The 27,667-nt window shown below is 60.0% G+C and overlaps 1 protein-coding gene and 1 pseudogene across 5 annotated transcripts; one reads left to right on the forward strand and one right to left on the reverse strand.

The window, feature by feature from the left end:
- Positions 1 to 480: 480 nt before the first annotated feature.
- Positions 481 to 26,656, reverse strand: IGF2 (insulin like growth factor 2). Of its 5 annotated transcripts, XM_033206814.1 has the most exons (6): positions 26,531 to 26,656; positions 17,379 to 17,601; positions 15,418 to 15,669; positions 3,284 to 3,446; positions 1,441 to 1,589; positions 481 to 1,147 (listed from the first exon to the last, which is right to left on the reverse strand). In XM_033206814.1, exons 4-6 carry the CDS (start codon positions 3,438 to 3,440, stop codon positions 911 to 913), a joined length of 543 nt encoding a protein of 180 aa, XP_033062705.1. In that variant the 5' UTR covers positions 3,441 to 3,446; positions 15,418 to 15,669; positions 17,379 to 17,601; positions 26,531 to 26,656; the 3' UTR covers positions 481 to 910. The 5 variants fall into 5 exon arrangements, with proteins under 5 accessions (XP_033062705.1, XP_033062710.1, XP_033062706.1 ...); XM_033206819.1 differs by lacking the exons at positions 15,418 to 15,669; positions 17,379 to 17,601; positions 26,531 to 26,656 and adding an exon at positions 8,027 to 8,191; XM_033206815.1 differs by lacking the exons at positions 15,418 to 15,669; positions 17,379 to 17,601; positions 26,531 to 26,656 and adding an exon at positions 6,126 to 7,277.
- Positions 8,200 to 15,679, forward strand: LOC117081141 (annotated as a pseudogene).
- Positions 26,657 to 27,667: the final 1,011 nt, after the last annotated feature.

Genomic DNA, 27,667 nt, shown 5'->3' on the forward strand with positions numbered 1-27,667 from the left:
GTTTGTGTGTGTGCTGTGTGTTGCGTGCGTGTGGCTGCGGGGATGCATAAGGTATGAGTGCTTTTTAGGATGGGAATTGAGATATAAGATTTGGGGGTGGGGTTGTGCCAATTACATTTTATTTGCATGGATTTCGGTTTTCATGCTCTGTCCTCCCCTCCTTTGGTCTCACCGGGTCCCTCTGACTGCTCTGTGATGTTTAGTGATGGAAAAAGGAGTGAGGAGCCAGTCTGGGTTGTTGCTATTTTGGGATGGCCAGTTTACCCTGAAAATCCCATGAGAAGGGAGATGGTGGTAGCAGCGACATGCCCACCTGTGATTTCTGGGGCCCTTCTTTTCTCTTTGCTGGTTCAGGGACTCAAGTCCAGGCCAATTTGACTCAAAGTCCAAGGGAGAAGAGAAAGAGGGGGGTGGGGAGTGCCAAATTCCTTTATTTTGCCAATTGTTTCTCAGCCAATTCATTTTAATACTTTTTTTTTAGCCAATTGATTTTTTTTTTTTTGGTTGTTGTTTTTTTAAAGCCAATTTCTGAGCTTTTCTGGTGTTTCTAAAAAGCCAATTATTTTTAAGAGGGTTGTTGTGGTGGGGGGAGAGGGGGTTAGTCTAAAGTTTCGATTTTTTTATGTGTGGGGATAATTGGGGATAATTTGGAGGCAGGGTGTATAGAGGGTGTTTAAAGCCAATCGATTTTGTACATGTTTGAAGGTGTTGCTGTGGACCTCAGCCCGATGGAGGGGGCCGAGGAGAGTAGCCTGCTTCGGGGAGGCGGGGCACGGGGACTGGGGTCAGGAGAAGCCCCGGGGGGAAGTGGAACCGAGAGATTTTAGCGATGGAACCTGATGGAAACGTCCCTGGTCAGGAGGAGGCTGGAGGGTGGTGGTGCCGGGCTGCAGACTTGCGGTGGTTTTGCTCACTTCCGATTGCTGGACATCTCTGGGGACGCGCCCCCGTGGGTGGGGTCTTGGGTGGGCAGAGCAATCAGGGGACGGTGACGCTTGGCCTCCCTGAATGCCTCGAGCTCCTTGGCGAGCATGCGACCCCGGCGGGCACGCAGGAGGGCAGGCAGGCCCCTGCGCAGACGCTGGGTGGACTGCTTCCAGGTGTCATATTGGAAGAACTTGCCCACGGGGTATCTGGGGAAGTTGTCCTGAGAGGGGAAGGGGCTGGTCAGCAGGTGCCTGCTCTCCACGCTCTTCCGCCTGAGCCACCCGCCTGACCTGACAGGTCACCCCTGGGACTGATCAGTGACTCGAGCTAACGTCCACAGGCAGGGGGACAGAAGCAGCCAGCGTCTGAGCTGCTCCCCAGCCACACAACAAGCAAGGAAGTCACGGGTCCTTGTCCCTGGCCAAGAGGTCCCAGAGGCCACAGGAAATGCTGGGCGCCCAAAGCCCTATGTCTCTACCTCTAGAGAGCGGGGAAGGGGCCCAGGATCCTCACCGGAAGCACGGTCGGAGAGGTCGACACGTCCCTCTCGGACTTGGCGGGGGTAGCACAGTACGTCTCCAGGAGGGCCAGGTCACAGCTGCGGAAACAGCACTCCTCAACGATGCCACGGCTGCGACGGCTCACACGGCTTGCGGGCCTGCCTGGAAGTCCCACAGCACAGAGAGAGCCGTGTTAGCACCGCGCTGCCCCCTGCCCCAGGAGGCTGAAGAAGGAGCAAACCACCCCTGCCCTCAGGCCAGGCTCTGGAAAGAGGAGGCCACCCTGCAGGTCAGGAGAGGGAAGTGAGAGCCGGCAGGCAGAGGCGTCCCAGGAAGAAGACAGGTGAGAGGGGAAGAGAGTGGGACCCAGACCAGCCCGTGGCCTCTGCTGCCTCCTTCCTCAGATGAAAAATGGGCACAAGCTCTTGGTCCCATGGCCAGACAGACACCACCAGGACCAAAGGCCCACACTGGGGTGATTTGGAAAATGTGTGGGATGTGAGCCCGGTTCAGGGGACCCACAGGAGGGACTGCTGTCCCTGAGCTTGGACTCCGGCCTGGCACCACCTAGGAGGCTGGAGGGGCCCACACCACCCCTGGAGCTGCTGAGACAGGGAGACAAGGGCAGGAGAGGAGAAGACGGGAGGAGAGGAGTGAGGAGGCGCGATGGAACCACTCCCTTCTTTCCTCCCGTCTTCCCCCTCTCCCCCACAGCAACGCTCAGCTGGAAGGGGAAGGTCACTGGGGGCTCCACCTTGGGGTGCCAAAGGGCAGGTGCCATCAGCCGGAGGAGGGAGCAGGAGCCCCATCACAGGGTCCCCCAAGTGGGGGCTTGACCCTCCCCTCCTCTCAGGAAAGCCTGGTGCAGGGAAGCTTCTCCCTGGGCAAGGACCGGCTGGCACCAGGCCCTGCAGTGCCACTTCCTATCCTCAAATGGGACAGGTGAGAGAGGGCACAGGAGAGGCCAGGGCGGGCAGGGGCTTCCAGAGTCAAGCAGCAGGAACTTTTAAGAGAGAAGCTTTGAAGTGCATTTGCATCCTGAGAGCCCATTTCACAGCGTGAGTAAGTAGTGGCGGTAAAGATGTCACGTGGTGAGTGACAGGTGGAATAAGCCGTGTGGTCCCGGCCAGCGAGAAGTGGCCCCTCCCCTGCCCCGTCAGGCAAGCCCAGGCACCATGCCTGCCTCTGCATCCACCCAGCCCCCCATCTGGGGGCGGGGTCTCAAGCACAATGAGCTGTGCACCCAACTGCCAACCCCCAGGCCGGAAAACCAAGAGAGAAACATGAGGAAAGGCTGAAGCGTCCTTGAGGTCAGCAGGTGGGCACCCTCCATGGCGGCCTTGGGGCCCAAGGAGGCGCATGCACCGTTCACCCCTGCCACCCACCAACTGCACTTGTTTTATTGATTTTAATTCTATAAATCACTTTACTGATTTTAATTCTGATCATTCACTGAATGCACATCCCTTGTCAAAATGTCCAAAAGGTGCGGGAAGAAAGGCAGGCTCTTCCTCCAGAGCCTGAAGCCCTGCCCTAGGGGTGTGGCGCCCCAGCAGCGGGAGCTCACGGCCCCCAACAGAAATTCTGACGCCAAGGGAGACCCCCATGAGTGCCCCCGACGTCTAGGGGACACCTCTGGCCCACCCTTCAAAGGAGGCGTGTGAAGGGAAAGTCAGCTGGTGTGGATGCCCTGGGACCCTGTAGGTTCTCAGAAACTCCGCCGGAAGGTCAGAATCTCCGAGCAGGGGGCTGGGCCGCTGACCTAGGAGTGTGCTCCCCTGGCTTGAGGTTGAGCGTCCTCACCTGTCACTTTAGGGGCCTGACCAGGTCTGAGGAAGCCCCTCCCAGCTACTTACTGAAGTAGAAGCCGCGGTCCCCACAGACGAACTGGAGGGTGTCCACGAGCTCCCCGCCACACAGGGTCTCACTGGGGCGGTAAGCAGCAATGCAGCACGAGGCGAAGGCCAAGAAGGTGAGAAGCACCAGCATCGACTTCCCCATTGGGATTCCCATTGGTATCTGGGGGCGGGAGAGAAGTGGCGTGAGCGTGGCAGCCAGGCCAAGCCCCAGCCCAAACCAGAGGCCGTTGGCCAACCTACAAATTCAATTGAAAATTTAAAGCATGGTTTTCCTATAAACATTATTTTCATTACAAAAGTGACACACAGGTCACAATGCCGAGTTGAGGGCGCAGGGCCGCTTGGAGACTGAAGTGTCTGGAAGCACACAGAAAGAGCCCAGTTCCTTCGATTTGCAAGAAGCACTAGTCATTTTACACGAGGAGTGACCATCTCCGTGGTCATTATTGCAGGAGCTCGGCGGCACCCACAGCTGCAGGGGCCCAGGCTGGACACCCGACCTGGCCTCCGTCCTATGACACCATGGGAGCAGGGCCAGCCCAGGGGCCCATCGCCACTTCTCAGGCCTCCAGCGCCAGCCAAGATGGCAGACAGCCCCACCCCACAGAGCATGTGCATCCAAGAGGACCAGTCCCTTCCTCCCCACAACCACCAGCTGAGCAGGGGGGGTCCAGGAGGACCATCCCCCTCAAAGCAGCAGGCCGGTCCTGCTGGGCCAGTCCCACCCCCTCCCCTGGCTTTTCCACCTTTCCAGTCTGCCGCTGAGCCAGGCCTGGCTCAGGACTCCAGTGGTTAGCACAACCACATCACCCATGCTTCTAAAAACCTTGCTTTCCCAGTCACCCAGTTCTCCAACTCCAGTCTGCTTTGGCTACCTCCAAACACACACACACACACACAAGCCCAGAGCCTCCTTTCCAGGCCTCAAATCAAACCAGTAAGGCCGGGGCCTCCAGAACATTTCCCCATTTGCGCTACCAAACTCTCCCCGTGAGAGTTGGAGAGACCAGCTCAGGCCACCTGGGAAGTCAGACAACAGGTTCCCCTGAGTGCAATCTGGAAGGGGAGGCCAGTCTTAGGACACACCCCCTCCACAGGCTGCAGGGCCACAGGGCCCCTAACCAACTCGGGGGTGGGAGGCCGGGGGCCACCACAGCAAGTTGGCCCTGCCCCTGCAGAAGGTGGAGCCCTCCAGGCGGGCAGCCCCAGCCTTCCCTCCACAGACCCAGGGTAGTTTTTGATGCGATAAATTATGTGAGCGACTGAGCAGGCAATGGGACAGAAGCACAAGTTTGCATGCCCTCTCTAAAGAGCAGTGGGCAGCCGCACCGACGATCCGAAAGCCTCCTTGGTCATCTCCTTGACTGGACCCTAGCCAGTCCCCTCACCGCCCCCTCTGCCACCCGCTTCCAAATTCTAAGAGCACACTCGGCCAGCTGGCCACTCAAGCCCTCGCCGCGGTTCCGCAATAAGCCCCACCACTCTGAACTTGGAGGTCCGGGTCAGGGGACCGGCAGAAAGCAGGGCAGGAGGCATGCCGCGGTGCGGAGCAGGTGAGGGCCCAGGAAAAGCCCTGAGCTGGGCAAGGAGGGAGCCGAAGGGAAGGAACAGAAAGGGAAGGAGCAGGTGAGGAAGCAGAGACCAGGTGGGGGTAGGGGCAGAGGAAGAGAGAGGAAGGGGGGTGCTGTCCGAGAGGCAGCAGGCTGGCGGCTGCAGGGCCCGAGGCCCAGGCGTGGGCCGTGCCCCCTGCTGCCCTGCCTCAGGCTGGAGTGGGATGGCAGCGGGGTCTTCACTCCACAGTTCTGGTTACCTACAGCTCAGCAGGAGGCTCGCTGGGGCAGGAGGAGGAGGAGGAAGAAGAGGAGGAGGAAGCTGGAAGTCTCTTTCACAGGAGAAGCTAATGTCCAGTTTGCAGGCTGGTCAGTGCCTCAGCTTTTATGTGTGAGCCGACTCCTCCCAGCCCCGGCTCCACCCTACCCCCCACCCCTCTCCCTGCTGACCACTCCCCCGCGCCTTTGCTCCCGCCCTCTCCCTCCTCCCAGCCAGTCTCTTCTCTCCTGCACCCCCAACCGCGAGCCCTGGACCATCCCGTAGCAAAGTGCCATGGGCTCCCATCCTGCACCCCCAGCTCATCTCTGCACAGGGCAGTGAAGGGGGGCTCTCCTTCCCACCTCCTTGTATGGAAAGATCCACGCTGCCCACTGGGCAGGGGCCCCGGCCTCTCTCTGGGTTGAAGGCTCTGCCCTTCTTAGCCTCAGACCAGCAGCCTCTCTCCCCCCTCTCCCGGGACTCCTGTTTGGAAATGTTGCGCACTGAGCCAGAGGGGGTGTGGGGGAGATATCGCGAATGTGGCGTCTGCCATGACTCCTGCCAACTCGGCCCCTCTCCATCCTGGCCCCGCCCACCCCGTCTTCCTCTCGCGGTCTCGCTGGCACCGCGTCAACATACCAGGGTGGGCTTCTGCGGCTCCGCGCCCCTCCTCGTTACCCAGCACCCCGGAGGCGAGGGCCCGCAAGGCACGAATCACACATGTTCGGCAGCACCCCCTGCACCCACAGACCGACCAGGAAGTCGCCCCTGCAGACAGCTCACACCTCCCTCGGCCCTTCCCGACGCCCCCACCCCACCCCACCCCCAGCTCCACCGCCAGGGTGAGCGCGGGGCTCCGCGCAGGGAACGGGACCCGCAGCCGCCCGTCTTCCTCCTCCTCCCCGGGCTCAGCCGCCCCGCCGAGACCCGCAGGCCCGGGCCGGGTGCAGTTGGAGGAAGGGCCGGGCGTCCGGCGCAAGCCCGCGCCGCCCCAGCCCCGGCTCCGGCCCAGCCCGCACGCGCCGCTTACCTGGAAGCCGGCGACGCTGCCGCCCACCTCCCTGCTGCGTGTCGCAAACCGAACAGCGGGCGTTGGCCCTCCTGCCGGACACTCCTCTGCCAGCGCCGCTCTGGCCGAGTCGCGGGGGCCGAATGTGCGACGGGGCAGAGCGGGGGGATGGCTTTTTTTTTGGGGGGGGGAATTCGTCTGATTGTCCAGGGAGGACGGGCTGTCTTCGGGCTGGGGCGGGCCAGATGTTGTACTTTTCGGGGGGGAAAAGGTATCGGGAAATGAGGTCAGCTGTTGTATCAAGGATAGAGGGGGGCAGAGATAGTGGGAGAGACAGAGTGAACGTGAAAGGGGGGGGCCGAAGAGAGGGCGAGAGGGAGAGAGGACAGCGAGAGGCGGGCAGGCTCACAGCGGGAGAGAACAGCACGGAGAGAAACAGAAAGCGTGTAATTAATCCACTTTGGTTCGGCGAAGGCGAGAGGGCGGGCGTGAGGGGGGGAGGGAGTCTGAGGCTGGGAACTGGGGGGGACGGGAGGGAGCGAAGGGAAGGTTGCGGGAGAAAGAGCGGGGGCCGGGGCCAGACGCCAAGAGGGGCGCGGGGAGCACAGAGAAGCGAAGGAAAGGGCGCCACGTCGAGGGGCCGGGGGAGGCGGTGACTGGGGGGCGGAGTGGAGGCTGCACCCGGGCCGCGGGCGCCCAGCTCGGTTTGGGCCGACGGAGCCCTCGGCCGTCGCGAGCCCGGGCCTCGGGAGGGAGACAGGCAGTGGCGGGACCGGGGCCGCTCCGGGACGCAGCGTGGAAAGGGGAGCGGCCCGAGGCTGCGCGCCGGGGGGAGGGCTGGAGGGGGAGCGCGGGGGGGTGACAACGCCGGCGGCCTGCGAGCCGGACTGCCTGCGGGGGGAACCGCCTCCTCGGGCGAAGCGGGGATGGGGGAGTTGAGGTAGATGAAGAGGAGGCGGCGGGGAATCCGCAGGCCCGGCGGAGCGCGACCCCGCGGACGACGCCCGGGACGGGAGTCAGCAGCGAGGCAGCGGGCGGCGTCGACGCGGGGCCGCCTTGCCCGGTGGAGGCGCTGGTGGGCAGAGCGCGGGCAGGCGTGGGCCGGGAGGCGGGGGCGGCCGGAAGGGGGGGGCCGGGGCCGGCCGGGCCTCACGCAGCTCCGCCGGAGAGCAGGCGAACTGCGGGCGCCCACGCCCGGCTCTTATAGTCGCGCCAGCCCGCGGCCCAGGGCCCGCGCGGGCCTCGCTGGCCTCGCGCCCGCGCCAATGGGCGCCCTCCGAGCCCTCGCCCCGCCCCTGGCCCGCCCCCGCAACCCGAGCCAAGCGCGGGGCGGGGGGTGCGGGCTGGGGGCCCTGGGGCCCTGGGGCCCCGGGGGTGGGGGGCGGCGGTCGCGGGGGCTGGGGGGTGCGCGGGGACGAGGCTGAGTGGGGGGCAGGGAGCCGCAGAGCGCCAAGGCCATGCTGAATGCCCGTTCTAGAGAATTCGGGGCCCCATCTAGGGTTTCTGGGGTGCCAGGGCGGCCTGTGCTCGTGAGCTGGGGTCTCCGGGCAGGCAGGGGCAGGCGGGCTCCCAGAGCCCTGCCAGGAGGCTGCACTGCGGGTGCGCCCCGTCTGAATGCAGATGCAGGTGGCTCGAGGCTGGATCCGGGGATCCTTGCTGGTTGCTGCGGCGGAGGGGGCCCCTGGCCTCGGGCGGGGCGCGCAGCCGCCACCTGCCCCAGCAGGAGGAGCCGGCCACGCGGCGCTTGGAGCCTCAGCCAGATCCCGAGCGCCCCCCGGTGCCGCGCCGGAGCCCCGGAGCCCCCGCCAGGTGCGGGACGCACGGAAGGCCGGCTGGGCCAGGCCGAATCTGGGCCAGGCCTGGAGCCTGCCCGGCCGCCAAAGGAGAGAGAATCAGGGCGGGAAACACAGCTCAAATCCTACCTGCATGGCCGAGCTCACCGGGGTGCGTCTAAGTAGCTCGCCTTTGCGGCCCACCCAAAATATCCGGATAATGGTTACCCCGTCCTCAGTGCGTTGGACTTGCATAGACGCGAGTTCAGTCTCGGGGGTCACCACGATAATTTGGGGGTCTGGGGAAACCATCTCCTGGAGAGTTTGAACGATGTAAGAAAGCACTGTGATTTTTATCAAGTCAAAACCACGCACAAAATCCCGCACCCCACCAGACCCCCGCCGCCAAAGCCTGGTCAAGGGGAAGGGGCCGCCGGCGGAAACTCGCGCCCCCCGGGCCCCCCTCGCCCCCCTCGCTCCGCCATCAATCACTTAGCCCGCGCTCCGCGCGCGCCTCCCGGCGGAGTCCTAGGCCCGCGGGCTAGAGACGCTTTACCGCCCGGCGGGCGCGCCTCTCCTCCGCGTCCCTTTCCGCAGCCCCCTGCCCGCCCCACTTTGGGGCCCTCCAGCCTCTTTCCCCACAAATGAGATCTTTGCAATGAGCAAACCAAAGTGCCGCGGATTTCGGGGCGCCCAGCCGGAGCGAGCGCAGCCGCCAAGCCTCAAGTCCGCAGCCGGGTCCCGTGCCCCACGCCGGCCTCTCCGGCGGCAGCCGGATACGAGCGCCAGCACCGGCGGGACAGCAGCAGATGAGGGCCGGGAGCCGGGCAGGGGCGCAGAGGCGGCGGGGACCGGCGCGGCGGGGAGCTCACCGCGAGGCTGGAGGCTGCGATCGCGGGCGCACCAGGAGCTCAGGCGGCGGGCGATCGAACGCTCTGTGGCGGGCGGTGGACGCTGCTGAAGGTGAGCGAGACCCCGAGGCCAGTCCTCAGCGTCCGGGAGCAACGCCCAGTCCGTTGGAAGACCCGAGGACAATGCCCAAATTTGGGGGAGACTGGGGGCAATGCCCGGTCGCTTTCCTGGACGCAGGGAAGCCCTGTCCACGTCCTGAGGGCGCGCGGCCGACCCAAGTGTGTTTGGGCAACGCTAGAGAAATTTCCCAAATCCTAGTTGCTCTGGGGACTTCGTAGGAGACAGAAAGGCCCGAAACCAGTGCCCGCTGTGCGCAGGGTTGGGGAAGCTGCAGTGGGCGGCCGTCGATCCGGGAACAATGCCCAAATTTTGGGGAACGCAAGGCAGAGTTCTTTCTGCCTTGCGGGCTTAGCGAATGGGTGTCCTGGAGGAGGAGACCCCGGGGACTCCGTTAATGTGGGAACCGTGATTAATGACTAAACCTGAGACTCCAGAAAAATAGATTACAGGTTTGGGGGATGAGGGAACTTGCTCCATGCAATTGGGAACATAGAGAAAGAGGTCTCAAATAGGGGCCAGCTAGCTTGGGGGACCCAGGAAATCCCAGACCAATTTTTGAGAAGGGGTAGTTAAAGGAAATTCTCCATATGAAATTGGGAGTTTTGCCTAAGAGGCACATTGCCTAAAATTGGCAGATGAAAGCAAGGGGATCCAAACACATTCTTGGTGTGTTAGGGGGAAGCTGAGATTAATTTTCACATCTTAAGAATACAAGTTAGTGGCCTGGACGCTGGCAGCATGCGGAGAAAAATAACTTTCATAATTACTGTGGCTTCAGGGAAACGTTTTAATGCCCTTCAGAGATGGAAGAAAGCACTGTCTAAATTTTGGGGGAGCCTGGAGTGTGATCAGTACATTTGGGGAAAACAAACCAAAAAAATCAGGATTCTTTTTCTATGTCAAATTTTAAATGATTTCCATTAGTTTATTTTCAGTACATAAGAAAAATACTATATATTTTCCTGGACAGTGTCTGCATTTGGGGAAGCCCCAGTGAAACATGTTTCAGGTTTTTGGGGCGCATGGAAATTACCCAATGGAGATTTGATATCTAAATGTCTGGGAACCTGGTTAGTAGCTAGGAAACTTACAGGTCACAGGTTTTTTCATGCCTGGGATTTCTGGGACCCAGGGACATTTTTTAGTGTGCTTTGGGGGTCTGTGGGACATTTTCTAAATGTAGGGGACCCAGGGCAGGGATCATAAAGTCAGGAGACTCATAAATCAGTATTTTAAAAAATACCTCAATCGTTTTTGTGAAGGGAGAAAAATCTCAATTTGCTTGGAAGGCTGGGAGACGATACCTCAATTTGGGAGCTCCAGGAAAATCATTTTTGAATCTAAAGATCTAGGGAAGTCACTCATAGTCCTTGGAGGACTTGTACGTTTTAGATAGGTATGTTTTCGAGAAAGAGGATTCAGAGTTCCTAGGTCTTAGGACTTAGGAATTTTCAGATTTTGTGATAGGGAGTGTACAGTGTGTTTGAAGGAAATATTGCTTAACTTTCAGATGACTCAGTGGGTTGTTTGGAGCCCAAGAAATCAGTGCCTTCCTCTGACCCGAGGGCAATGCTGAATGTTTCTAGAGGGCCTGGAGAGCAGCGTCCAGAACATCCAAGTATGGGGGACCAGGAAAAGGGTCCAGTGTGATCCTGGCCATTGGGGTTTCAGACCAATGCCTGAATTTTGGAAAAGCAAGATTCTTGTGACAACGCTCCTGGGACCTAGAGAATTGTTTAATAGTCAACGTTGTGATGCAGAGAAAATGCTCAGAATGTTCGGGAACTGGGGCCGTTAGCAACACTTGGCATAACAGAAATAAAAATAGCCTCTGTCCAAGGGGTTCTTTTGTGCTTCATTTAGCCCAGAGGGACCCATGAGACCCTGTGTGATTTGGGGACCTGGAGAATCCTGGGTCACACTTGAGCACCTCCTGGTAACTGCTCAGTGTGTTCCAGGGACCTGGGTGGCAGTGTCTACACTTAACGGACTTGATTCATGGCCAAGCAGTCTATAGAGCCATAGACATTAATGCCGCAAAGCTTTGTGACTCACACACCCACAACATTCTCAATAGGTTTTGGGAATCATTGGGAAAATCTCTCCATTTTATGAAACTCAGGCAATCAGAGGGCAGGTCCTTTATGATTCGGAAAAGGATTGAATGTGCTCTGGGTGTAATGCCCGAATTTGGGGGAAGGTATGGGAAGCGATTTTCATACTCTGAGGGTTCCAACCTTCCAGCCCTGCTCAGTGTCATGAGGGACTTGGGATTCAACGTGTAAAATTTAGGGAACCCAGGTTAGTGCGAACAGATTTGCGGAACTAAGTAGTAAATGTCCCATGCTGAGGTGAACGGGAAGGGTGGGGTGGGGGCGCGGAATGGGGCGGAAATGTGGGGGAAACAGTAAGCTTAGGAGACCCTGGAGTTAATTTTCAAGATTATGGGGGGAAGTTCCACTTGTTTGGGGAACAATGTCTAAGGGTGGAATGGGCACTGTCCACATCCTGAGGAGCCGGACAAATCGGTCAGCGCGACCACCACGGACCAAGGGCTTCGTCTTTAACATTAGGGAACCCGGGTTAGTAGTCTGTAAATCTGTGGGACCTGGGGAGGGGTGTATAAAACTGTCCAGAGCCTGGAAGAAAGCAAATCTGGGGACCCAGGCGACATAGTGTAAGTCTGGAAAAGCCAGCCCGGGCTGGTGTGTTTTGACGTCCCCGGAAATTAATGTCCAAGAAAATTCTTGTGACCCGTCGAAATGCTGAATATATTTGGAAGGCTTGGGAAGCAATGCCTAAATTTAGAGGATCCCAGAACAAGTAAAATGTCCGAGTTTGGGGAAAGCAGGGAAGTTGTTCCGTGGATTGGGATTCCCCGAGGATCAAGGGCTAATTGTTGAGCTCAAGCTTCCCGGGCCGCGGAAGGAAGGCGCTGCCCGGGATTCACCTTGACTGGGGCGCGCGCGGAGCACTGGCGCCCTCCCCGGGGAACGCGAGCGCGGGCGGCGCGGGCAGGTAGCGCGGAGCGCCCTGGCGCGCACGGCCGGCTGAAATGCTGCTTTTCGTTCTTTGGGTTTTTTCTTTCTTTCTTTCTTTCTTTTCTTTTTCTTTGCCTTCTCCACACGGAGAGCGCGTTTGTGGCGGCAGCCCGAGCTTAGCGGGCGTCTGGGTGGAAGGAAGAAACCCAAAGGCCGCGAGGGAGCGACCAGGACGCTGCTTCCCGGGAGCTCCCGGAACTCCCAGCTACCTGCTCGGTCCCCGCATGGGAGGTCCGCAGGCTTCCCCTCTCCACTGCGCCCCACTCGCCTCTGCGCTGCGAGCCTAGGCGAAGCCGCGGCCGAGCCGCCACCGGGGGCAGGCTAGTCCCCGGCTTGGCTTGGGGGCCCGGAGCACCCCCGGCGGCCACCCCCGGCCCGCCTCGGAGCTTTGCGCGCGCCATTCGGGCCTTCGCCAGCACCAAACAAGGGTGAAGCCAGTTTTGTTTGGGTAACACTGAAGAGGAGAGGAAGTGGGGAGGAAAATGAGAAACACGGGCCGGTGGGGAGGGGGGTGCAGGACTGCACGCCGCTGCGGTGCCAGGCGTCTCTTTTCGTTCTCTCCAAGCGAATTTTCAGAGAAAGCCTGTCCACTCAGGCTGGGGAAAGCCCAGTTCCTTAAAGGCAAATATTAAACCCGCGTGCAGGCGCCCAACCGCACTGTCAGCAGGAACAAGGTCACCCCTTGGCGTTGGGCAATGTCGGCCGATGGGGCAGTGGCCTTAAGGGGACCTGTGGGGTGGGTGGGGGGACTGCCAGAGAGGGGGCACCGCTGGGGACCAGCAGAATGGTGTGGGATCTTGGGGCAAGTACAGTGGGCACTGCTTGTCCCCATTGCCGCCCCAATGGAGGACCCCCGCTAGAAGGGGGGCATCTCAAAGCCTGGCACTGGGGAGGCAGAAGTTCACAGCCTTGGACAGGTGTGGGGAGCTGGACAGGGTGAGGCATCTCTTCCACATTAGCTTGGCAAGACGGAGAGAACCCCCCCACCATGAAAAACAGTCCATTTTCCACCCAGAGCACAAGACACATGGGAATGTTCCCTTCAAATTTCTGTCTGCATCAATCACCCCCAAGTCCCATTCCAAGAACATCTGGTCCGTCTCCCCCCACCCATCACTGCCCCCCTTCCCACCAGCCTTCTGCAGCCTCCCCGTGTCCCTAGCTCTCTGGCCGCTCCGGCCCGTGTCTATAGAACAGGGAGCCTCCAGCAGAGAGTCCCCAACTGTGTTGATGTCTTCCTCTGCAAGGTGACTTGTAGATTTGGAGGTGAGGAGCATTTGAGAAGTGCCTGTCTGCAAACCTGGATCCTGGGAGCACAGACTAGGTTGCTGAGGCTCCTGTCATTGACAAAACCAGGGCCCCCAGGGCCAGCTCTGGGCTCCCCGCTCCTTTTCCTCCACGCCTGCTTCCCAGGCTGGTGACAGGATGGGCACTGGGGGAGAGCCCCAGCTCCGAGTTGTGGGCTCTCCTCCTCTTTGGGGGTGCTGGGGACAATGACACCAGTGACCTGTTTGGGAGTCTCTTCCCCTTGTTCTACCCTGCAGAGGTGCCTTCCCCCAAGGAGCTACCACTCATGCTTGGAGACACAGGCCTGGACTTTTTGAGGTAGGAAGAAGGCTGAGGTCACCTTGGGGTGTCCACAGCAGGGTGTAGTGGCCCTGTAGGGAGGGAGGAGCAGGTGGGGGAGTAGGGGGACACACACGTTCCCCGTCCCTCACCGGGCTGCCTGCTGAGTGCTCTCCTTATTTAGTCAAAAGTGACCAGGGCAGGCTGGAGGCTGGGGCAGACCCGGGTCACCCTGGGACTCCAAAAGCACACCGGCTCCCCGCTAGCCACGACCAGCATCCGGATTCTTCCCCAAGACCGGCTCCTTCCCTATGACTTCCAGCCCCCGGAGGTAGGAAGGGTCCCACCAGCAGTCCAAGGATGTTAGGAGGGGGCTGGGGTCTCCTCCCGCCCAGAGCTTGGCTGGCAGGAACTTTAGCCCCAAGCAGCGCCCTCCCCCAGCCCTGACCCAGCACCTCACCAGGGCAGTGCTGGTCTCCTCTCCACTGGCAAACCCAAATTCCACAGAGAATGAACATCCCCTCAAGGACTCCGACTCACCCACGGAGCCTGGCCCATACCCCAGCCTCAGCCTGTGGCCGCTGCACATCCCTTGGCTCACCGCCCTGCAGTGGGCCTTTCCCATTCCCGTTTCCACCCGGGCTCTGGCTCTGAGCTAACCGCTCACCCGTCCATGGGACCAAGCCCAGCAGTTTACAAACGCAGTTCCTTTCTCCAAGGGTCCTCAGAGCGCCCCTCCGTCACCCCCTGCAGGGCGCTGACCTTGCGCTCGCTCCCCTCTCTGGCGAAGGACACGCTCGCTGGCGTCAGCCCGGCTGGCCTGGGAAGTCGGACAGAGGACCCAAACTGGAAGCCTCCACGCCAGACAGCACAGACCACCCAAAGGCTGCTCAATCCACCCAAAGCCAAAAGTACGTGGGGGATATGCGTCCAGGTTGGGGTGCTTGGGAGAGGGCCCTGGGAGAGGGATTCAGACGGTACATGCTCCAAAGCACTGAGACAGCGCCACTGTGTTACTGTTTCATTGAGTGTCTAAGCTAAAGACAGCTTTGAAAGAACACTCCTGGCTTCTATCTGGGACGGGCAAACTAGCCTGAAGAGTCCACTGCTGGGTCCCTCCCTGCAGACCCCGAGGGAGGCCCCTGTCATGGGGCAGGTGCAGAGACTCCAATCCACGTCCCTCCACCTCCAATGCTCCCCAAGTCCTGGAGCCTCCCCCATCACCCCAGTGCCTGACCAGTGAATGGGTAATGCCACCACCACAGAGCTCCCTCCGGCTGAGGCAGAGGCCACTGGCTGGGCCTTTCTAGCCACCTTCCACCCTCCTCACACAAAGGAAGCCCCGCAGGCTCCTGACCACAATGGGATCCTGACGCCGGAGCCCCTCAGGCCCTTTGCTCAGAAGGCCTCTGGTTATTGTCTCAATTCTGAACAGCCAGGCGGCCTGAGACTGTCACCCACTTTGACAAATAGGGACAGACAGAAAGGTTAGGCTATTGGTGCAAGACCCCACGGCCAGCAGCCTGGAGCAGGGAGAACCCAGGGGTCTCACAGTCCCCAGCAGAGCCCAGCTTTCCTTGGGTTTCCAGATTATTCCTAACTGGTATATTTTCCCTTTCCCCCCCCCATCCACTTTCTGCCTATCTTCTCCCTCTTGGCTGCCCGCTCTCTCCTTGCCCCTCTCCCCTTCTCTGCTCTTTTTCCTCTCCCAGGAGCTCCCCCGCCAGGACCTCCGTGCTGTGGAGACTGCAGGAAGCCTGCTCTGCCCACACCTGCTCTGGCCCCTAGAAGGAAACACCTGGAGCCAACCACAGAGCTCCAGATCCCAGCTGTGTGACTCAGAATCCACGCCAGCCTCTCTGAGCCACAGCTGCTTGCAGAAACGGGCAATCACAGTCCGAAGACTCCTGCACAGAGCCTGTGGCCCTCTCTGCCAGGCCTCAGGGTGCCTGATACACTCACCTCTCTGCCTCTGCAGTTGGGGCTGGGGCTGGGGCTGGCTGCCAGCCTCAGTTCTGGGAGCGCTGGGGTCGCCTGGGCCACAGGCCACAGCAGCTCACCTCAGGACTGGGCTCTCTGGCCACTCTGGCCTGCTGGGGCTCAGGCTGTGGGGCAGGCTGGGCAGGGGGCAGAGCCGGCAGCGATTCGGAGCCCTGGAGCTGGGGGCTGGAATTCACCTCCGCCCACACAAGCTCGGTGGTGACTCTTCGGTCCCTGGGGAAAAGCAAAAAGATGTTGCTGAGATTACCTCATTTATTTATTTGTTTATTTATTTAGAGACGGAATCTCACTCTGTCACCAGGTTGGAGTGCAGTGGTGCAATCTTGGCTCACTGCAACCTCCACCTCCCGGGTTCATGCCATTCTCCTGCCTCAGCCTCCCGAGCAGCTGGGACTACAGGCGCCTGCCACCCATGCCCAGCTAATTTTTTGTATTTTTAGTAGAGACAGGGTTTCACTGTGTTAGCCAGGATGGTCTCGATCTCCTGACCTTGTGATCCGCCCGCCTCGGCCTCCCAAAGTGCTGGGATTACAGGCTTGAGCCACCGCGCCCGGCCGATCTCTTTTAAAAGCAAAGCCCCCTCATACACACCAAGCCTGCGCCCGTCCCATCCCCCTACCCTGGCTGCCTTCTGATCACCTTGTCAGGATTTGAGCAGTAGCTCCCCCTCTAGCCCCTCCCCTGCCTAGAGCTCCCTTTTTCAAAGTACAAGGGAAGGTAGAAGTGGTGAGAAGTTTGCCTAGAAAGGGCGTTCTGGTGCTGATGGGGAGGCTGAAATCCTGTTAGGCAGGCTGCCCAGTTCCTGGGTGAAGGTGGGCTTCTGCCTGGCACTGGGGGTGGAGGGCTGCACACAAATGGCCTGCCTTGAGGGGTCACAGCACAGAATATGAAAGCCTCCTCCACCTCCAAACACTCCCACCTTGGAAGGAGACAAGGAGGGGGGCCCGGCAAAAGCCACTGGATGCACAGCTCTGCCATGACAAGGCCAGTGAGGGAGGGGTGGCTCTGCTTCCTGGGGAAATGAATCCCCTCCCCGCAGACACCACCCTGGGTGGATTGAGGAGTCTGGGTCCAGGGCGCAAGAAAGAAAAACTTCATGCATGAATGAGAATTCCCAGGGAAACTGCCTTGGCCCCAAGGCCCCTCTGTGTACCAGGGAGGCTGAGAGGGTGGCAAGGGGGACCAGGTGCACCGTCAGAAGGAGAGAAGCTAAACCTGGGGGGGACATGGAGGGACATTGTTGCCCGCTCCCGGCCTTTCTCCTCAGTCTCCTGTCCAATTTCTTGCTGGTGGTCAGGAGGCATAGGGAGGTGGGAGAGAGGGAAGCTTTACTTTTAAAATGGTGTATGTGTGTGTGTGTGTGTGTGTGTGTGTGTGTGTGTGTATATATATATATAAATAAAATATCTGCACCAGAATCTCGGGCCCCTGGCTCCTCTGCAAAGTCTCCTGTTTGTCTCTGGGAATGGGGTGGGGGATGCAACGGGGAAATTTTTCACACAGAAAGACTCTATCCTTTACACTTGTGAAGACAGCTGTGTGTTCCCGCTGGGAAGAGCCGCCTGGCCCTCCTCCCCTACCCCTCCCATTTTGCTTGGTGAATTAGTAAAGGAAAACCTATTTTCCTTGCAAAAGCCTCAGTGGCTTTGTGCAGTCCTCTAGAAGAACCCTCTTCACAATGGCCTTTCCTGCCACCCCCCCGCCAAGCGGAGGCTGCTCTCAGGCTTCCCGGCCACCCCCCAGCCCCGAAGCGGAAGCTGAGGCTGCTCTCAGGAGGCTTCCCTGGACCCTCCAGCAGCAGAAATTCTTCCCTCCTTCAGAAACCAGGATCCTGGCAGCTGCCCCAAGCTCTGGGCCCACCCACGCCTGAACACTCAAAATGCAGCTCTTCTCCCACACTCAAGGGATGGGAGCCCAGTTACCTGTACTCTAGTCTCTGCTCAATCCCCGCAGCTCCTGGACAGTGGATAAAGAGGACTGGGGAGTCACTGGTGGCCAAGGCTCTCTGCCGAAACTGCCTGGATGATGATCTGCCAGCCTGGCCAATATCAGCAGTCGCCACCAAAGCAGGTGGTGTTCTGGCTGTGGCGTCCAGACCCTCTGGCCAGGTTGACGTGGAGGAGGAGGAGGGGGACAAGGCCGAGGCTGGAGGAACGAAGGGCACTTTTAGAGTGTGCATGTTAATGCAGCCCCCTACAGATGGGATAGCCTCATCTCCGCTGAGCGTGGCACCTGCTCAAATGCCAACCGAAATGATGGGTTTTCCCCCTCACCTCCTCATCCCCTCCACTCCTTTCCCTGAGCCCCTCCAAATTTGGGGAGCTTTGTGCCAACTTGGTAGTGCTGAGGCCGCTGGGACAGCTGGCTCAGGCACTTTCCAGCACCAGGGCATGGTGCATCAGGGGGCGGAGGGTTGCCCCCCCGACCTGGCAGAAAGGCGCCTGTGGGCGTGGGCATAAGCCAGAAGCCCCCTGCCAGCCAGGAGGTGGGGGCTATGTGGAGGTAGTGGGGAGTGGGTGTAGCTCTACATAGAGTGACACTTGGCAGTTACTTGACACCCTGGAATGTTGGTGGGCGTGGCACTGGTAAAATGGGGGGCGGAATAAGGGGGAAAAAGCAGGGTTCAAGAATGAGCAGAAAAATTGGATTTTAGGTGTTCCTAGTACAGTTATGTACCGTGCAGTTATGTCCTTCCATGTTCCATGGGCAAGGGACCCAGCTGGGGGATTTCCGCTTCACTATTCATGTCTGATCTGACCTCGTACACTCCACGTGTGGGGCTAAGTTCTAATGCTGCTGCTGCAAGTGGCACTCACAGGCTTTCCTGAATGGGGTGATTGGACAGGTTTGCAGCCTTTCTAATCAAAGCACAGACTCAAAGCTGACAGCAGCTGGGTGAGGGTTCATATAGAAGCACCCACCAGATTGGACTAAATCACACTGGAAATTTCTAACCTCTTCCCCAAGCCTACAGGAAGACCAGGCACAAAGCAGAGACACAGGAAGAGGCAAAGAGGTGTACTTTCCAGAGAGCCACCAGTCCCCACCCTCCCAACACCCATGCACCCCAACCACCTTCAGGGTATTTAGCTTACTAGCCTGGGTTGGGATTTAATTGTCCCCTCTCCCTTTTTCTTTCAAGCCCTCAGCTTAGATCCTTCCATTAGCTGGAGGAATAGGACATCTAGTGGGGATAACAAGGATTTCAACAGGGAAGAGAGTTAGACTTGAAGGGGATTAAAATCTGGTGTGTGTTGGGGGATGTCTCCAATAAGATGTAGATGCCCCAGAGCCATGTCCTCCCATGGGAGGAGGGAAAATGGGATTTTTCACTTGGCTTTTGGGTGGGGAGGGATGCTAATGGCCCTGTCAGGTCCAGAGCACTGAATGGGTTCACAGTCTTTCCAGCCAAAGCACAGACTCGGAGCTGGCAGCAGCTCAGGGAGGGTTCAGAAAGAATCACCCACTGGATTAGACCAAGTCTCACTGGGAATCTGACACCTCTTCCTCAAGTCTGCAAGAAGAGAAGACACAAAACAAAGACTCAGGGAAAGAAACAAAACAAAGATACAAGGAAGTCAGCGTGAAGCAGCCCTTGCTGCTGCTGGCTCTAGCTCTGCTTTGGAGCTCTACAGCTTAGAGGCCCTGTAGCATGTGTGGGCCCCAGCGTCTGCTGCAAGATGCCCAAATGTTGCAAAGAGTGACAGCCAGAGCCCTCTGGAGACACTTGGCTGGGACTTTCCAAGCTGCAGATGGACCTAGAGAGAGTGAAGGACTGACGCCAAGCCAGATGAAGTGATTTCATGGGATGCCCCCCAATGAAGGGTCCCCAGGTTGAGGAGGTGGGCAGCTAAGGGGAAAGCACCTCCTCAATCTGGGGACCCTTTGAAAGGGAAGCTGCCCACGGGTCAAAGTCCTTGAAACCTGGAGCCTCCCAGTCCCACAATGGTGTCTTGAATCCAGACTCTGCCCTGGATTGAAATTCCATCTCTGGATGGGCCCAGGAGGAGCTCACTCTAGTCCGGGGCTATTTTATCCCATCAGGATCTTATAACACAGGGTGTGTGAACAGAAGGAGAACAGGGAGAAGGGGTCAGGATAGAAAGGGCCCCCGGGGAGCAGCTAAGCCATGGTGCCACCGAGGCAGGACTAGAGGCATTGGGGATCAGTGAGTTGGGGTGCGAGAGCTGTGATCCCACAGCACTACCTTCCATAGATTTTCCGCGCAGAGGTCAGGGGTACACACGCTTTATGGAGACAGGTGAGAGGGACCGCAGAACGGACAAAAACTGTGGTGCAGGAGTGAGGGACGCGACATAGAAAATCCTCCTTGCTCCACTGCCTCTTAGGCCTGGGAGAGGCTCAGCCCACCCTTGTTCATGCCTGAGAGTCTTGGGAACCCCCAGAAATCTACACCAAGCCGTCGCCATTTAGTGTCTTAAGTGGCCTTATGCTGACACCTGGCGGCCATTTCTAGAATTACGGTGGCATAACCCAAAGGTCTTGGGCACCGCAATTTGGGGCACTCTAGAGGGGGACTCTGGGGGCAAAGTTAGGACACCTCCCTACAGTGTCGGGGTGCCATGGGCTCTGCGCCTTTGTGTTTGGATCCGGGGCTCTTATCTGCTTCTGTCCTGGCATTACAGGACTGGGAGGGCGCGCTGAGGGAATTCCTCCCTTTGGGTGTCTCCTACGCCAGGGGCCTGTGGCCTGGTGAGCAGCCTAAAGCTTAAGGCCTAAGCCACAGGATAGGTCTGGAAAAACCTTTCTGAAACGTCCGTTTTGTTCTAAGAGAGGAAACTACTACATTAGCATGAAAATAAAATCTATTACTGAGAGGCCCCGGGTAGAACGCTGGGATCCTCTTTCAGAGGCAGCGTCCCTAGGATGAGCCCAGAGAGGCTGAATTTCGTTCTTAACTCGCTTCCCAGCCCCACCCTGCTCCACCTGTAAAGCGCAGATTTCCAAATCTGGCCCCAGCCTGACACCTTGTGGCCACGTGTGAGAATTACATCCACAACTTCAGAGAGCACCTTGCTTTCCAATAAATCGATATTGCCATGATGACCATGGCTACAGGGCCGCTTTACCAAATCTTGGGAATTGAGAGAAAAGGAGGAAGTAACTCACAACCTAGTCCTGAAAACACCAGATGGTGGCCCCAGAGCCCTACGCCATCGAGGTACTGGAAGGCCAGGGGAAGTGAGACCGGCCCTCAAAGGCGATAGGGCCACAGCCCGAGGGGTTGGCAGGGCCGAGGGGCCCACTGTGCCACTCACACATCAGTGCTTGGAGGGCGGATGGGCAGGAGGGGCCTGGGGGTTAACCCAGTTCACAGCCCCGCTCTGCCAACGACCTTGGACAGACCTGCTCATGCCTCCCCTCTCCCTTCCAACCTCACCGCTTCAGTGGATGGGTCTGGGTAGCCACCTCTGGCACAAAATCAATGTTACTAAACGTTCAGTTTTATCCTCCCCCTGACGTCGAGTGATACTTGCCCCTGCCTCCCCTACCCACGGCTGCCGAAACCTTTTTTGGTGGCCATATAGAAACACTGCCTAGTTGCACAGCAACTCTGCGGCAGGCCTAGGCAGCCTGGGAGATCTCTCTGCAAACACTCCTCCGCCTACTCCAGTAAATCTGGCTGGCTGGCAGAGGTTGCAGTGAACCGAGATTGCGCCATTGGACTGGACGACAGAGCAAGACTCTCAAAACAACAACAACGACGACAACAACAACAACAACAACAACAACACCACCACCACCAAAACAAACTTGCCTGGGAGGACTCTGGGGTTTTCACAGCCTGTGGCTCATGAAGAGGAGGGAGGCTCCAGGAGCACATATTTCAGCACTGGGCCGGATCTGCATCCCTGGCAGCAGGGGCCCAGTATGGACCCATCTTCAAGACCTCAGTGCCAGCAAGGCAGGAAACACTGCTTCCCGGAAGCCTCCCTGGCCCCACTCCCTGCTCATTTCTGCCTCCTCTGTTCTGAGCTCTGATGGTGCCGCTGAGGTTTCTCCCTGCCCTGGGCTTCCTTGGAAGCTGGGCTGGGGGTTGAAAGAGCTGCAAAAACCCCTTCCCTATGACGGGCCTCAGGACCACGGATTGCACCTGGGTGTCGCAGGCACCTCAGAGCCCCCCCTGCTGGTTTTTTTGTTTGTTTTGATTTTCTTTGTTTTTGTTTTTTCTTGGGACGGAGTTTCGCTCCCGTTGCCCAGGTTGGAGTGCAACGGTGCCATCTCGGCTCATCGTAACCTCTGCTTCCCAAGTTCAAGCGATTCTCCTGCCCCAGCCTCCTGAGTATCTGTGATTACAGGCACGTGCCACCACACCCGGCTAATTTTATAGTTTCAGTAGAGATGGGGTTTCTCCCTGTTGGTCAGGCTGGTCTCAAACTCCCAACCTCAGGTGATCTGCCAGCCTCAGCCTCCCAAATTGCTGGGATTATAGGCATGAGCCACCGCATCCAGCCCCTCCTGCTTGTTTTACTCCAAGATGTGCAGAGGCCTCCGTACCCCAGCCCCAGGCTCCTCCCTCGGGGAGCTGCTCCTCCCTGAAAGGTCCGTTCCACACATCCTGTTCATGCCAGGTAGCCATGGGCACTGCCACTTCCCACGGAGGACGTGCCAGCTTCCCCTCGCCTGTGGTGCCCAGACGTGAAACACCCGCGGGACTGTCCCTGTAATTTGAAGGCACAGAAAGCAGCTCATGGGTGTGCTAAAGCCAGAGGCGCAGCTGCCCGAGGGCCTGCCGCTCACAGACACCACTGAGCTACACCACCCGGCAGCCGAGGCAGGCAGGGGCTCCTTTGATTCCCTTCTGATCGATAAGGAAACCAAGGCCCAGAGATGCTAAGTGACTTTCCCAAAGCCACACAGCCACCAGCAGCAGAGCCAGGACATCAACCCCGCCTGCCAGCTCTCACCCTTCAACCCCACACTGGCCCGGGTGACACTCACTGGCCCTGTGGACGCCGAGGGCCTGTGGCTTCTTGCAACCCACAGATCACAACCCGTTGTAGACCTTGAGGCCGCAGCTACCCCTTCCTCATTGTCAGGGCCAGCCCATGCCCAGCCAGGGGGAAGGACCCAGGTGCTAACTCCGTATGGGTCTCTGGCAAGGGCAGCATGGGCAGTGCTGGGCTGGGTCTGCGCCCCTGGCAGTGGGAGCCCAGTGTGGACTCATGCTTAAGGCTGCAGTGCTGGCAGGGTCTGGGACACCTCCTTCAGGAAGCCTCTCAGCTTGCTGGCTCCTGCCTGCTCTGTTCTGAGCTCTGGTGGTGCAGCTGGAGCTGGCATGGTGTGCCCCAGCCCTCCCTCTCGCCTCTAGTTCTCAGGCAACCCCTTCCCCTACCTGGAACCTGGCCGCCTGCTCCCTCCTTCCCCACAGCTGGGCCTAGGTTGAGAAATGCCCATGGAGCGTCTGCCCTGGGCCCACCCCCTGGGTGGCAAGGGAGGAAGCCCACCGTCCACTCACCCCTGCCCCGGAAAGCTTTCCTTGGACCTTGGAGGTCAGGGCTCAGAGGGCCCAATGGAAGACCAAGCAGCCATCCCCGGAGTCAGGGTTTGGGAGCCTCATTGCCTCCACCATGGGGTCCCCAGGATCTCCTCCCAGCCCCGTCCTCACCACCCGCCCAGCCACCCGTGTGTAATGGGCCCATGCCAGGGATCCTGCGCTCTAGAGAGGATCAGGGGATGCCCAAGGTCCCTCCGAAACTGGGCAGCTGCAGGCCTGGATGTGGGCAGCTGGTGGCCCTGTGGAGGCTGGGCTGGGGTGGGACTGAGCTTTGAAGTGAAGGTGGACTTTGAAGACAGAAGGGTGCGATTTGAGTCCCAGCGTGAGCAGCCACAAGTTGGCAGGGCCGTGGGGGGCTCTGGCTCTGTTTTCCAAAAACACAGATGGGCTGGGAAGGGGGTCAGAGAGAGGCCTGGGCGGAATGTGGGGCCCGCGGCGCCTCCGAGGTTCTGATGACTCAGCAGCCTGGGCTGAGGGGCAGAGCCTCCCCGAAGCCTACAGGCCTGTGGACCCCCAGGGCCGGGCCTCCTCGAGGCCATTCTCCATCCCTGGCAAGGCCTCAGCACCCCTGTGACACTGCCCGGGGTCACAGCCACCTGGGTCTAGACATTCTCAGCCTCCCTGGGTGAGGAGAGCCCGGCAGGCACCACCTAGCTTTCCCTCGGCCTGAGGGACCCCAACGCTGACTTAGTCCTCGGTCCACGGGCACCCTGAGATCCCTGCTATCTCCCTGCCTTGGAAAGTGGGGACTGTGGGGTGACCTTTTGGTACAGCCCCAAGCCAGCTACTAGGGGCAGCCTCAGGGACACTGGGAGGCTCGGAGGCCGCCTCAGCAGTCCCTGGGGTCAAGGAGGATATCTCCCGACAGCAGCAGATGGGCAGGAAGTGGGGAGTCCACGCGAGGTGGGGTGGGGACTGGGGCCACCTGGGAGCAGGGGAGTGAGCTGAGGACGCAGAGGAGCGGGTGGGAGGCCAGCAGGGAGCTTGGCGCCAGCACAGCAAGGCTGGGCCGCGAGAGGGACGATGGGGTACCGCCTCCGGCCGGCCCCACTTTCGAAGGAATCTGCCTTGCTGTTCCTGCGGCCGAGGCCAGAAACAATAGTGGGAGGAAGGGCGGAGGGTGCGGAGGCAGCAACCCAGTGTGTCATCTCCGCGTTCCCAGACCTTGTCTACCCCTGCCCCCAAACATTCTTTCCAGAGTGGACCTCCCTCTCCTCGCGGCGCTGGCGGAGGGAAGCGTGGGAACACACTAACCCTGAACCGCCCGGACCCCAGCTCCAGGCCTTCCGTGCCCCCAGGTCCCAGTCCCTGAAGCCCCCTCCTCACATGGGAACCAGGACTCGACCTTCCGACTGGAGTGGCTGAGGGACGGAGCCACCTGGCCACCGCTGGCCTCCAGCCTCAGTAGCCCCCAGGGGCCCTGGGGACCCTCAGCGAAACCCACAGCCTGGTCCACCTCCGGCCACGGTGGGCTCGGCCATGACGAGTTTGGGACGGAGTCCCCCTGGTCTTCTCACCCTGGCTCTCTGTGATTCTAGGGCCTGCAGGTGGGGCTCAGAGTCTAACCAGAGGCTTTCTCGGAATATTAGAGACCCAGGATGTTTATCCCGGCCCTCTGAGAAACCCAGGCCGGTGAGAGGCTGGCCTGAGGCTTGACTTGGGGGCCGAGACTGGACCTGAGCAGGCCGGGGGCCTCGGTGGACCCCCTCATCATCATCAGATGCCTCCTCTCATTCCTAAGCCCCACGCTCTTCAGATTGCCCAGCCGGGTCCCCCACAGCTCCGAAGAGTGTCCGGCAGGGCCCCCACAGGCCCCACAGGCCCCAGAGCCCCTGGGAGTGCCCAGCAGGGGCAGGATGCAGCTGCTCAGACCCTGGGTGGCGGCCGGAGCCTGGACCCGTGGCTGATGACTGGAGTGCATCAAAAGTGAGGCTCCGATGCCATCTGCTGGTCGCACCTGTGAATGGCGGCTCCTGGCCACATTGCTGGGAGTGGAAAGGCGCCCATCCTGGAACCAGCTACCTCATAGCCTGGCTGGAGACAGACACTGGCCAATGTTCGGCCCAAGTTCTGCCCAGGGCTACCTTTCCCAGCAGCTCAGGCTTAAATACCACCTGTCTTGGCCTCACTCTCTTCCCTGGGCTGGACCCCTGCTGGGCACCAGGACCTGAAGGGCAGGAGGGTACCCTCAGCACCCCTGAGTCCACTCTTATCCCCCCAGGGTCTGCTCAGGCCTGGAGACAGGGAGGACAGTAAATATTTGCTGCCGACAGGGGAAGGCAAACACTGCCCCAACGGCCAGGCAAAGGTGCCAGTTATCCATGCCAAGAGCAGACGTAATCCAGGGAGCCAGCCTGGAGGCAGCCACACCGCAGTGTGTCCTGGGTGGGTGGGGGCACGTGCCATGTGCCTGGCTCCAGGTTTCAGTCTCCGCTTAAGGAACGTGGTATAAGAGTTTCCTCCCTGCTCAGCACATGTGAAGGCAGGATGCCCAGACAGAAGGCTGTGTGCGGGATGGCCTGCAGGCTGTCCTCAGTCCTCCAGGAATGGGCACAGGCTCCTGGGGGGCCGGCAGGTTTGGGGAGCCTTGGGGAGCAGTTGCCTTGTGACTGGAGAGCAGTTAGATGCACCCAACGCCAGGGTGACCACCGGGGCTGAGTGGCCCTGCCAGCCCGGTGGGCGTGTGGAGCCCAGGCTCCAAGGCCAGGCAGGTCTCTGCACACTGAAGGGCTGTCTTTTAGCTTCCCAGAAGGGGCGGAGTATAGGCAGCGGCCCAGCAGGCGTTGCAGAGCCAAGCTCTGTGGGCCTGGCTCACATGGGGTGACCTGGGGGCTCCGGGAGCATCCACACTCTCCAGCCAGGGCATCTGGGGACCGGTGCCCAAGGTGGTGCCTGACAGGAACCTGGGTCTGATGCTCTCTCTGCCACCTGGGTCACCTTGGCCAGCTGCTTCTCACTGGGCCTGGGGGGATGGAGGGGTGATCCCTTGCCCTGGCTCTGGTCTCCCGTGTCCACCTTTTCTAGGACACAGTGTGTGGGGGGTGGGGTCAAGGTGCTGGAGAAGACAGGCTTGGGGGACAGAGTCCTAGGTCTCAACAAGGTGAAAACTGGCCCCAGCTCTGGCCCAGGGCAGCTGAGGGTACCGTGAACCATGGCTGCGTCTCTTTCGGGTGGGCAGCCTTGCCCTCTCCTGAGACCTCAGGCCAGAAGTCCCCCAGCACAGAAGTCACAGAAAATTTGGCCTCTCAAAGGACACTCCTCAGCCCCTAGCACCAGCCAGTGCCAGCTGCCCTGCAAGTCCCGGAAGGCTGGGGTGGCTCCAGGAGTCCCTGGACACCAAAGGACTCCTCCTGCTGCCCTCCACTCCAGCACATGGTCCCCCACAGAGCACTGACCCTCCCTTCCCAGAACGGGCCTCTGCCCATCACTCCCTACGACCTTGTTGGCCATCAGGTTCGGCCAGGGCAACAGCTTGGCCAATGGCCAACGGGTGGGCAGCCTCCCAGCTGGGCTACCAGGTCCTGCTCTGGCCCAGCCCCACGCGAGCTCACATACCTCAGCTCCAGCAGGGCGCCCCTGTCTCTACCCGTGCGAGAGGGGCCGGCCGGGTGTTCTCATGGACGGCTGCTGCCGATCCCAGCCACCGCCTCCCTCCTCTTCCGGGGCCAGTGTCCGGCCGTCCACCCGCCTGCCCAGCCTTGGCCCCCACTCTGGAGGCGGGGCTAGCTGGGGGCTGTGACATCTCTGGGTGGAGGGGGCTCATGTGGTCATGGGGAAGGGGGGAGCTCAGAGCTTCAGGGACAGGGCTGCCCCAATGGCCAGGTCCCTAGCTGGAGGGTGAGCTCCTGGCCTCGAGGCCCAAGCTGGCAGTGGTCTGCAGCCACAGCCCATGCCAGTCCCAGGCCCAGCCATCCCCAGCCCAGCCCTGGGTGGAGCTCTCAGGAAAGGTGCAGATTGGTTTGGCGTCGGTAGCAGGCAGGTTGGCCCAGCCACAGGGTAGTTAGGGTCACCCGCTGGCCTCCCAGGCCACAGTAGGTCCAGGCAGCCCCGGGGTTCTCGTCTGCCCACTAGGCTGAATGCCCAGTAGAACCACCCTGTGCTCAGGGGTGCTGAAGAAGAGGCTCCATGTCAGGACCCCCAAGGACCTGGAGGCAGAATGACCTTATCACCAGGGCCCGTGGGTCCTTCTGGGTGAGCAGCAGGTCTGTAGCAAAGGAAGCCAGCCAAGCGGCCCTGCTTTCTGGGAGAGGGAGGGCTAAGGGTCCACAGGGGGACCCTGGCCTGGTCTCTGCCTCTGTGGCCCTGCAGTTCCCTGGTCCTCTTGGGCTGCAATCCTCAGGGCCTTATGGCCAGGGTGCCCAAGGCTTGGGTTCTGAGGCCCTGCCCAGTGCTGCCATGGTCCCTACACCTGCCCCAGCTCATGGTGCCATGTGACCTCTCCTGCTTCCTCCGAGGCACCAGTGGGTCCTTCAGGTGTCTGGCTGGGCCTGGGCTGGCATAGGCTGTGGCTGCAGACAGCTGCCAGTTTGGGCCTCGAGGCCAGGGTATGTGACTGTCCCGGGGCTGCCCAGAGCTGGGGATAGTGAGTGGCACTCGGCAGCCTCTCCCCACCTTCCCAGCCCCCTGTCCTGCAGGACCCCCTCCCTCAGCCCAGCCTCCTCCCTCCACAGGGACTCCATCAGAAATAGCTCT

This window comes from Trachypithecus francoisi, unplaced genomic scaffold (genome assembly GCF_009764315.1).
Source record: "Trachypithecus francoisi isolate TF-2019V2 unplaced genomic scaffold, Tfra_2.0 Lachesis_group8, whole genome shotgun sequence".
Lineage (NCBI taxonomy): Eukaryota > Metazoa > Chordata > Mammalia > Primates > Cercopithecidae > Trachypithecus > Trachypithecus francoisi.

Excerpts from the sequence above, each read along its gene's own strand:
- IGF2 (XM_033206819.1), bottom strand. The coding sequence starts at position 8,188 with ATGGTTTCCCCAGACCCCCAAATTATCGTGGTGACCCCCGAGACTGAA. Across the intron at positions 1,590-3,283 it reads GGACCGCGGCTTCTACTTCA|GCAGGCCCGCAAGCCGTGTG; the intron begins GTAAGTAGCTGG and ends TGGGACTTCCAG. Across the intron at positions 1,148-1,440 it reads CCTCTCCGACCGTGCTTCCG|GACAACTTCCCCAGATACCC; the intron begins GTGAGGATCCTG and ends TTCCCCTCTCAG.